General features: G+C 40.1%; 1 protein-coding gene across 2 annotated transcripts in view; it reads left to right on the top strand.

The window, feature by feature from the left end:
- ENOX2 (ecto-NOX disulfide-thiol exchanger 2) overlaps positions 1 to 12,061 on the top strand; it is a 263,903-nt gene that overhangs the window by 210,001 nt on the left and 41,841 nt on the right. For both annotated transcript variants that reach the window (XM_049644289.1, XM_049644290.1), the window contains 2 exons: positions 3,185 to 3,340; positions 10,466 to 10,672. In XM_049644289.1, the coding sequence (XP_049500246.1) occupies positions 3,185 to 3,340; positions 10,466 to 10,672 (363 nt within the window). The remainder of the gene's footprint in view (positions 1 to 3,184; positions 3,341 to 10,465; positions 10,673 to 12,061) is intronic.

Here is a 12,061-nt window from a genome sequence, read left to right as displayed (position 1 = left end):
GTTCTGCAATACTTGTATAAGTCCCATGACTTCAAATGGTTATTTTCTTGGTTGGCATCAGAAATTTACATCGACTTGGGTGCTTAATGGTTGAAGATAAACAAAAGAAATAATCAATGTGTTAGGAGCCTTTGAAATGTCATGTGCAACCTGCCCTCTAGCAAGCCCTGCTAGGCAGTGTAGCCTATGGAGCTCTTGTCATATTGAACGCCAAGAAAGAAAGGGAGTTTATCTACTCTTTGCTTTAGCCATATGTCATGAATACATCTGCTTTTAAATGAATTTCATAAAATATTAATGTAATCATACCAAACAGAGTGGTGAGTACCTCAGTCAGGAGTTATATTTATCTTGTGTATTTGTTTTTTGTTTGTCTCCATTTGTTAGTAGACAGTACATGGAGACGGGCATTTCTTTCTCAGCCGAAGTGGCAGGACTTGCTTAATGAACTGATGTTTCTGTAATCTGTGGTAAGGCAGAGTTGTGAGTGACAGAGCTGTATGAATAACAATGAGGAGGCAGGCAGAACAATAAAAGGAAGACAAACATTTCAGTTGGAGAGGAAAAATAGATGGAATTGTTTAGTTGGCACACAATCTAATCTGATCTTTTCCTACGGAAAATTAACAGTTTGTAAATGGGTGAGATAATGTTAACAATTTTTCCAAAATAATAAACACAAGAAATCAAATTTTCCAAAGACGTAAATGGTATTTTTAACCACAGTGCTCCTATTCTTCAGTGTGGGAACATAGGGCATCAGGGGCCTAAGTCCTCCAAGATGGAAAGAAAGACCTGGACCCCCTGCCCCCACCTGATAGAGCTTGACATATAAAAACCTATCAGGAATGCTTGTGGAATGTGGGGATGAATGCCCAAAACAGTGAATTTATTGTTGTGTGTATGCATGTTTTGAATGGAAGGAAGGAAACTTACCTATCAGGACTACCACTTATCATGCCATGGGTTTTCGTATCTGTTCTGTCCTTTCATCCTTTGAGCTAAATGTCATCATTTATCCCCACTTTTATCAAAAACAAAATGGTGGTACACAGATATTAAGAAACCTTCCACTACTATGTGGAGAAAAGTAGAGATATGAGGGCCACAAGGAGGAAGGCAGGGAGAGAGAGAGAGAGAGAGAGAGAGAGAGCATGAGAGAGAGTGCATGTGCTCACATGCATGTGTAAAAGTGCATGTTGGGTGAGATTGCACGTGAAGGCTAAAAGTAAATTTGTTTTCAGGAAAATAAATTTTCCTCTAATTTCTTGGAAATTTCTTAGAAGACATTTTTTTCTTCCCAAACATATCCGGGGTCTTGATATTTCAGCATGACAGGCATGTGGGAAGATGGCGAATGCTCTAGCTCTTGTGGACTGGCTGTGCACATGTGCTACCACCTGCCTATCTGCCCAGTCATGAGACTCACCCCTACTGGACCTATTGTACCTGAAGTTCCACTTCTATAGGGACCACACATTCTTCCCACCGTTTAGATCCATCCCCTTCAACATCTTGGAGAACCACCCAGGGAATTCTGAGCTCCTTGAGGATGTGCTTATAAGGATTGCCCCCTCGTGTTTTTGTGGTGAGCAGAGTGAAGTTTTGGGGGTTCAGGTACACTACTGCTACTGCAACAGCCCCTACATTATCACAACTCCTTATGCAATACTTACTTTGCTTGCAGCCCGCTGTGCATTCTGTAGCAGAGGACAGGGCTGAGAGGTAGAGAATAAGGAAGTATAATGGATTTCCTTCTCTCAGAGAACTTGCATTTTGTTATAGAGACAAAATTTAAACAAAATCAGTACCACCCATAGACCCAAGCAAGTGGGAACTTTGCCCTAAGCCTGCATCTCAGCGGACCTCCTGCTTTGAAATGCCTGCCTTGATGTTTTTTAAGGCCCCCCACCCAGTGCTAAGGTAGGTAGTGTGATCAGGGTAGGTGCCCTGAGTCCAGAACAGGTCATATATAGGTTCTAATCTCAAGGAGCACCTTTCTTGCAATTTTTAAAATTCCTCTTCATTGTCTGGGACTGACCAGTGCCTGCAGTGTTGTCTAAGCAAAGAGTCCCAATCTCAGCCTGAACCTGTGTGGACCCCAGTCATCATTTCTCCTCTTTGGGGCATTCTCTAATCCTCTACTCTACATGTGGAGTCAACCATATTCTCCAAGAAGCTTCAGAACTCAGGCCTATGGAGTCCTCCCAGACTCTGTTCCAGGAAGGTAGCCTGGCAAGTAAATCACTCCAGCTACCTGGCGTGGTATTTCTTTCATGGTATCACATGAGATTGCGCCAGCGAAATAGTGTTGATGTTGATTTGGGGTGAATTGAATTGTTTATATAGATGAGCCCCACAGAAAAGTATTTGTTTGAGGGCCCCTACACATCCTAGAAGCATCCCTGAATAAAACAAAAGATGATGCAAAATAAAATAAAATTCGGTAGAAACAAGTGTAGAACAATTTTTCAACACAGAGTTGAGAATGAACCAGAATTATCTGGAAAAAGTTCTTCAGGGAAGGTGAGACTTAAGGCCAGCCTTAAGTATGGGGAGAATTGGGAGAGAGTTTAGTGATTCCAAGAAGGGAGAACAATGTGAACAAAAGCAAGGAGAATAGTTATTCATTGAATATTTTTGTGCTATACATTATGCTAAGCACATTGCATTCATCGTTTTGCTTATTCGTCACAATTCCCTATAAGGTAGGTGTTTGCAGATGATGAAATGGGGGTTCAAAAAATTCATCCTGCTAAGCAAACAATAGAAGTAGGTCCCAGGTCTGCCTGATCCCCAAAATTGTATGCTCTTAATACCATGCTATACTGCAAAAAGACAAGGGATAGTAGGGAGCCTTGTCTGTATGGAGCAGTGAATGTGTGTTGAGAACTAGTAAAGGCAAGATCAACAGAAAAGGCACATAGTATGAAAGGCCTTGGATGTCAAAAATGATATATAGAGACAAATAGACTGGTCAAGCAAAAACAAAGATCCCTATCCCAAAAGGAAAATGCACCAGTAGAATATAATATTTAAGACCTAATGCTAATACCATGTTTTCTTAAATATTTTGCCTTCGTCTTAGAAAGTCCCTTGGCTTGAAATGTATAAGGTAACATTCTGCCTCCACTTGGCCTTGCCTGGTGTCATTTATTGTTCTCTCTTTCCTCTCCTTTTTTAGACTTTGATCCTGCTCTTGGAATGATGACTGGAATTCCACCAATCACTCCAATGATGCCTGGCTTGGGAATAGTACCTCCTCCAATTCCACCAGATATGCCAGTAGTAAAAGAGATCATACACTGTAAAAGCTGCACACTTTTCCCTCCAAATCCAAGTAATATTCTGCTTTTTCTCCACACAAGTCATAATGTTTTGGTGTCTAGGAACACTTTCTTCTTTTTCAAAAAAAATACCCTAGGGCTTCATAGATGTATATACAGAAGCTTCACCTAGAAAACAGAAGACAGGAAAATTTTCTCTTATTAGGCAAGGTTGAATTTTATGCATAGAATAGTAGATTTCTATGTGTTGGTTGCATTACAAATGATAAAATGTGTTTCTGATGCCATCTGGTAAGGAATTCAAGTGTGTTCGTACAGAGACACCTGACACAAATTGTTCAACACTGTCATTTGCAGACTCTCTTTTTCATAACTGGCCTACATGCTGATAATGGCAGTAATAGTGTGTGTCTGAGCCTGCCCGAGGCACATGAGAATACATATTTGGTGCTAAGAATCCTCCATTGCTACTAGCTATTCACACATCACTCAAACTACTGCTATTCAACTGATGGGCTGCAATAGACAGTGGGGTGAGGTTTAACTTGCTACGAGGGTAAAGAGGAATACTGAGACTGAGTCGAACCACTTGCATCCATCTAGTCAATGAAATTCATGTGGAGATGATCTATGGATCTATCTTGGCAGTAATGAATAGGTTTCTCCTTAGACTCTTAAAAATATCTGCTAACATATGTTGGCCATATTTCACTTAAAATATAGCAGCAATAATTGACTCAAACATTTTTCTAGGTCTATTTGTGGTTTTATTTACTTTAAGTGATCAGACGTTATTTCTACACATGACCCAAGCCTCATTAAAGCTTTTTCCACAGTTCTAGTGGTGCTGGGTGACCTACTTAAGGGAGCTGCCACTACAGTGCTAAGATTAAAGCTGTTAAGGGACACATTCAAGGGTTCAGGCCATAGATCAAATGAACTTGCCTTATCACAATAAACATGAACTTTTGACATGTGACTTCAGACAACTATTTCATCTCCTACCTTACACAGGAATTAGTTAATCATGGAATCAGTCCCTGGCAGGGACCCAAATTCTTAGTATAGTCTATTCATAGCTAACAGGACTTTAGAATCAGTAAGGGTTCATTGACCAAATCATCTCATCTCTTTTTGCTAGTGAGAAATGTTCTCAGTGCCTTCTTCAGGTCTTTGAACTTGATTGTCAGTAGGGTACTTCCTTCTAGGCCAATAAGAAATCTAGGAGGCTGCATCTCAGAGGACTGAATTGGGAGAAGAGCTAGTATGTCACAAGAGAATTAGGGAATGCAGAATAAGATGGCCTAGTAGGCCTTATCTGCCAGCTCAAGTGGCCATTCCTGGATTTGTGTTTAGTGCCTAGGTGAATGAATGGCACTGTTGTACCCTGTCTCTTCCTCTTAGTGCCACTGTCCCTACAAATGGGCAATGGACTTTTTTCCCTTTCATCCAGTGTGTTGCTTTTGGATTAGGGAAAGCTATGCGTCACTAATTCTACATTTTTCACTTCAAAAGCCACGAATTTAGGCATGTCCAGTGTTAAAACCTCCTATTTATGTAAAGGTACAATCCTGCTGGTTTAATCATTCATTTATCACATAATCAGCTTGCCCTAGGCTTTCATTGTCTCAATCAAGTCTAACGTAACAGGATGGCTCATACCTTGTAATGTCTAGGTTGGGTACGAGAGATGACTTTACAGGATATTCAGTCTCTGAATTGCCAAAGAATAACAGATACATTGTGTATAACACATAGACCACATTATTGAGTGGTCTTTAAAGGAATGTAGACATACACAGCTTAAAGAGGCTCTAACTTTTGATTGTCTCTAGGAAAAGAAACAGATAAACATCCCTCAAATACATTTATCTTTCCCACGTACAGTCATGCCTTCTTGAGTCTGAGCTGGAAGAGCCAGAGCGAGAGGGAAGCATTTTACCTTCATGGCTCAATACTTTTTTTCTTCATCTGTGTTAAGAATACTGACAGAGCAATTAGTACCAATAAAGTTGTGGCTTCAGGGAAGGAACCTGGCTTTGGAATTGAATTAAAAACTAACACTCCTGACACAGCTTAAAGTGAACTGGTGTTCTGTTTCCTGTTTAGAACTTGGATTTTGTCAAAAGGGGGCTCAGGTTAATTGTGTGGGGAAAGCACAATGGCTAATGGAGAAGACTCCCTCTGTTCGGTGCTGAAAGCATGGCAAGTGCCGTTTTTGTTCACAGCCCCACACTGTGAAAGTGTGATGGGAAGAGCAGAGATTTGGTACGACTAAGTCACTTACCTTCTCCAGAGCCTACCAACCTTGTCCGATAAGGCCTTGATTATAAACCCCGGTATTTATGCCTACCTCTGGTATATTCTGCTTCTGTCTCTGGTATATTCTCTTGCACTCAGTGGCCTGTCAACAGTAAGGACCTGTGATCTGGGGACTCTCACAGTCTCTTTATGCACCCATCCAATCTGCTTCTGTCTTGTTGCTTCATTAGACAGTATCTTTACCATCAATTCCTTCCCCCCTCTCCCACCTGACACTTCATCCAGGTGCTTGTCACATATACAGAACCCAGAAGCCCCAAGGTTCCCATTGCCTACAAGTGCCAAGTCCAACTCCTGACTTCAAAATTCACTGCTATGCTTCATGTGACTGTCTTCAATTCATTGTTTCTACTTGCCACGTACCCATCCTTTTAGTCAAGTGCAGCTGCTTCCCAGTATCACACTCCTCTCCAGCCCAACTGCAAGCCTACCTTCTCCTGGAACATTTCCACGTGGAAGATATGGAAATTAAAACAACAGTTAATCATTCATTGCTCTAATGCATTTCCACCTAAATATTGGGTGCTAGGCCCAATGGGTAATTTTTAGACCTTAAATTACTTTATGTCTCTGCTATTCTTAGTACTAGTAATCCCTTCATCCTTCTTGAAACATTAGGTGATTTGAAGGTGTAAGAATGACTAAGACCACTAGAGAGGTTATATAGATCAAGAAAGGATGACAAACAAGCTAAGTGCCCTGAGGAATTCCAACATTTGAAAATGTAAAAGAGAAAGAGGTGTTGGCATTTCTGTATACCCAGTAGCAGCAAAAGTCTTCTTTACTTGCTGTTTCCAGTTCTTTTCCAATTCTCTTTTAAATCTTCATTTATGCCCTTGCCCCACTCCTCTATCAAAATTTCCCTTGTTTAAGAACTCTAGTGACCAGGGGCACCTGGGTGGCTCAGTCCGTTAAGTGTCCGACTATTAGTTTCGGCTCAGGTCATGATCTCACAGTTGGTGAAATCGAGCCTGCGTCGTGCTCTGCACTGACAGCGTAGAGCCTGCTTGGGAGCCTCTCTCTGACCCTCCCCCACTCATGCTATCTCTGTCTCTCTCAAAATAAATAAACTTTAAGAAAAAAGAACACTAGTGACCTAAATCCAGTAGTTATTTCTCAGTTCTCTTCCTAATTGACCTAATAGCCATATGCAACACAGTTGATTACTCCTTAGTCATTGGTATACTTTCTTTACATGGCTTTCAGGACACCACACTATTGGTTTTCCTCCCACTTCAGCTGATAGAGCTTCTACATGAAGAGGTTGCATTTGGAATCTACTGTCAAGTTAATAATAAATGAGGAATAAATGGTGGAATATCATCTGCTATCTGTGTACAGGAACATGGGAAAGCACCCAGGAGCCAGAAAAAGAGTGATTTTTTCATTTTACTGTATCAGAACAGGCCAACCTCATTTTGTCTCCTAGGGCTGGGTTCTATTAAGAAAGTTAGAGAAAGTGGGTAAATTGAGAATTAATAAAAATTCACTAGTCTTCTGATTATCTCCAATCAGTTGGAATTACATTAAAATATATCTGACCCCTGCTGATTATCGAGGGGGCCTTCAGTCTTAGGCATCTAATAAAATCAACTCAAACACTTTGCAGTATGTAAATTCTGGCAAACCAGTTGAGTGATCTGTGATGCTCCTTTGAAAAGCAAGATGCAAGTGGTTTATAGGTTCTCCATGCTGTCCCCTGCCTCATTTCTCAAAGATCAGCAGTGACTCTGATCTTAATGCTGATTGCCCCAACAGAGCTCCCCAGAGTAGGTGCTTAGTTGTAATTAGAATTGCTAGAAGTTCCTCCTTTTCCATTACCAGAGATTAAAGGTTTTTTTTATACTCTCAGTTATCTTGAATCATTTTACATGAAGTTTTCTTCTTCTCTGTCCACAGTAGTGATTGGGTATTACAAGAGTTCAACACATTACCTGATTAATAGGTGGACTTTGAATTTGCTCTCCTATGGAGTTATCATTGCTGTGCCCAGATCACTGTATTTCAGTGGGATTAGTAAATCAGGCCCAGACAATAAAGTGCTTTGAGCTGTGAATTAAAGAATAAGTACTGTCTACTAAGGAAGATAGTACAGCCCATTACCTTGTTTGGTGGCATACACCTAAATCTCAGTGAATGCTATCAAAGAGACTTTCTACATTTACCCAAGGAAAACAAATAAATCCCCAGCATTCTGGACGCTACTTAGTGGCTTTTATGCTTTTTTACTTAGCAGTTACCACAGAATAATCACAGCATCTAAATAGAGTGATGATTTCATCACAGAATTTTTGAATCCTACAAATGTAGTGAGAGGAAAGAGACTTGGTATTTTCTGTGTTATATGTAACTGCAGCAGTAACCAGATATTCCTTAGAATCTCTCAGTGGACCAAAAGGTAGACCTAACTAAGCAAACTTAAATAATATAAAAAGGTGAACATTTACTTCACAAAAAGATTCTTTACCATCAAATTCCTTAAATAGTAAACTTCAGAAGGATTCTGTAACAGGATTTTAGTCTAAAGCCCTTGATTTGAAAACATGGCTCTAACTGTAGGGGTGCTCTTGAAAATTTTTTACCTATATAGTCAGTGGCTAGATTGTGTTCCATGGTCAAAACCATATGTGTCTTCACAGCTATAGATTCCTCTATTGAGAAGAGTGATTCCTTCCCAAACCAAGCCTTATCTGAAGATTTGGCTAAAACAAGGAACTGGGAGTTTAGAAGGCCAGGTCTTAAGCTGCCATTCTGCCCCAGTCTTGTAGTAGTGCTTTAGAAAGCCCCAGATTGGTAATCAGAAAATCTGGGTTCTATAACAGTATATAATAATAACACTACAATAATGACCAATTGGGAGCCTATCAAGTGCTAGGCATTGTAGCACTTGCAATATAGACAGTAGATTATCAACTATCCTACAAAAATCCTTGTAAGGTAGAGGACAATATCCCAATTTTAAAGATGAAAGAATGAGGTACCCAGAGGATATGTAATTTTCAAAAGGTCATACAGTTACTAAGTTAAGGTTTAAATCCAGGTTTACCTGCTCCAAGTTCATATTCCTCCTCTTTCTATCCAATTTGGCGACCTTGAATGAGTCACTCAACCTCACTCAGCTAAGGTTTTTCTTTGTAATATGAGAAGTCTAGACCAAGCCAGTGGTTTTCAATCCTAGCTACTATTAGAGTTGCCTGAGGAGCTTTAAAAAAAAAATAATGCACAGGCTATACCCCAGACTAATTAAATCATTCTTTGGAGTGAACACAGGAATTTTTCGTTTGGTTGACTCCCAAGTTGATTCTAATGTGCTGTTGGAGTTGAGAATCACTGGAACCGTGATGTTAGAATCCTTTCATTTCTTAAGAACTCAGAAGTGGAAGTCTTAAGAGATTCTGGACCTCATTCCCTTTTTTTTGGCTAAAAACCACATTATTCCAGTGCCCATGACTAAGACATTTCAGATTCCTGCTCACTAGGTTATCTTCCTTTTCCCTTTAAATTTCTCCTATGGAACAAAAGACCAATAGAGTGAGTTTTTGAAATTACAGAATTTTTTTTTATTAACAGAAACTTTATAAGTTCCCTGAATGCCTTTATCCCTTTTATTGACTAAATAGAGGGGAAGAGAGCATCATGAGAACCTGATTATTCTGAGCCACACTGATAAGACAGACAGTGGTAGCAAAGTGAGAAAGCTAGAGATGCACATACCCAAGGAAGCTCCCAAATCATCTGCTTGCCAACTTGGATAAGTGTCAGGTGAAGACCTTGGCCTAATCTACAAGTGAGACTCATTTATTTTTGCATGGGAGCAGTAATCACTAGTTGAGCTCTCCAAATCTTGAGCTGGGAGAATTGTTGTGAAGAGCTGAATGGAAGGAATGGATTACACAAAATAAATCCTTGCAGATAACAAAACCAACACTAAAGAAACCCTTGACCATCATGCTTTGTTTTGTTGGGCTATGAACTGTAGAATTTTGTTTGGAAAATGCTTGGATACATATAAATAGCAACAAGGATCTAGCAGATCCAACAGGCTTTATGTGTAAGATGAGTGAGTAGAAAGCATATTTTTTTTTCGCAGAGGGAGAATCATCTCATTACGTAGGTTTTTAATGACTCTCTATAGCCAAATTTATCTCACTTTAGTTAATGATTTCCCAGATGAGCTTACTTTCTCTGCTGTCTTTCATACTTCCCTCTAAATGCTGCACAACTGACTCTGGACCTCACCCCTCCAGCAAGGAATTTGAGGAAAGACTTGCTGGTATCAAAAGCAAAAAACCTAAAAAGGATGGTTTATAGTCTAGCTGACTTTGTCAGCCGAACCATTCTGACACTCATAAATATTTTTGTAAATGTTTACCCCATCATTGTCAAATTAATTCTGAAACAATTATTTCAGTAACCATGAACAGAGGGAATTTAGTAACTATCAACTGAATTAAACAACCTTTTTCTCAGGAACCTTGGTTCTGAGAATTCCTGAAAGTAAGAATTTAAAGTGAGTGGGATGTCCCCCCACTAACTGTCTTCTTAGCAAAAACAACTGAAAATTGGGCATAGCTGAGTTGTCACAACACAAGAACAGAATTAAAGAACTCTGGATGGGACAGGCAGATGGGTCTGAGTTTTTATCATTTGGATGTCATGGTCACCAAACCATTGAAGAAAATTATTTTCATGTGCTGTGGAGCAGAGATGAGCACCTTAGAGGCCACATGCTTCTGGCACTCTTAGGCAAAAGCCTGATGGGGACAGTAGGGCTATCTCTAGGATATGTTAGATTTCTAAAAAGGTCTGTCCCAAGCAAACATTTTAATTTCAAATGCTTTTGCAATTCTGCTTAGATCTTCCACCTCCTGCAACTCGAGAACGCCCACCAGGGTGCAAAACAGTATTTGTGGGTGGCCTGCCTGAAAATGGGACTGAGCAAATCATCGTGGAAGTGTTCGAACAGTGTGGAGAGATCATTGCTATTCGGAAGAGCAAAAAGAACTTTTGTCACATTCGCTTTGCTGAGGAGTACATGGTGGACAAAGCCCTCTATCTCTCTGGTAGGTGTTTAGTCATAAGCAGTGTGCCCACTGGGCACAACGCAGAGATTGGAGATCAGTGCATTTGTGGCAGATAAAATTTGGGCTTAATGGTATCCCCTCTTGCCTTCAGAGATGGAAAATGAATGTTTTCACCCAACTTCTTCCTTTAAAGTTCTTTGATAGTTCTCAATTGTATCCGTTGTCCAAAACTCCTTACTTGTAACATCTGAAGGCCTTGATGATCTGTCTTACTTCTCAGTACCATCCATCTCCCAGTTCTTCCCTCACATACCATGTCCTAAGCACACTAAGCTAATTGTAGTTCTCACAATGTGCCATGGGGTCTTATGTCTTTTCCTCTGACTACAATTACCTTTTCCATCCCACCTCCCATGTATACATTCTCACACCCCAAAGTTCCAGCTCAAGCATAACCTCTTCTGGAAAGCTTTCTCTGACTTCTCTCCCCACTGTGCCCCAGGCTGTTCTGGGCAGCCCCTCCTCAGCGCTTCCTGCTAGCATGACACCTGTAACACCATGCTAGAACTGTCTCTTTCTGTATCTGTCTTCTTGACCAGAGTATGAACTCCTTAAGGGAAGGGACCATGTTTTATTTAACTTCAAATCCCCACTATCTAGCACATAATCTGGCACAAAAGCAAATGCTCAGAAATAGCTATGGAAGTCAGTTAGTTATCAAATATTTATTGACAGCTAGGCAGAATGCTAGGTTGCTAAGGATACAGCAAAGACCAAGATAGACAAACTTCCTGCCATCAGGGATATTACATTCTGGAGATGGTATAATATATATGTAAAAAATAATTAATATCAGGTACCAATAACTGCTATGAAGAAGATAAAAATAGCTAATGTGCCTAGCATTGTTAGGAAAGCAAGTCTTCCCTGTCATTTGAATTGAGATCTGAACAATATGAAGGGGATGGCCATGTGAACATCTGGGAGCTGAGCATTCCAAAATAAGAAAGAGCAAGTTAAAGGCCCTGAGATGAAATGGACTTGGCATGTTTAAGTGAAAGAGACAAGGTTAACATGACTGGAACATTGTAAATGAGAGAGAGGCAGTGAAGGGAAATGAAGTCTGAGAGGTAAGAAATACCAAACCGTGTTGACCCTTATAATCATCTATAGTAATTAGTTTATTATTCTGGATGCAATGCGAAGTCATTGGAGGATTTTAAGTAGTAGAGTGACATAATCTGATATACATTTTAGAAATATCCCTTCTGTTTAAAGGACAGACTGAGGGGCATGGGCAAACGTAGTTACTAGAAGATAAGTCAGCCAACTGTAGCATTAGTCTAACCTAGAAGTGACAGAGTACAGATAGTAAGAACTACTTTGCCTAAAGTCTCTTATTCATGGTAAAAGTTCAAATTTGGGGAG

Source organism: Panthera uncia, chromosome X (assembly GCF_023721935.1).
Source record: "Panthera uncia isolate 11264 chromosome X, Puncia_PCG_1.0, whole genome shotgun sequence".
Classification (NCBI taxonomy): domain Eukaryota; kingdom Metazoa; phylum Chordata; class Mammalia; order Carnivora; family Felidae; genus Panthera; species Panthera uncia.
The sequence above is the reverse complement of the archived record's forward strand: the minus strand, read 5'-3'. Positions and strand labels throughout refer to the sequence as shown.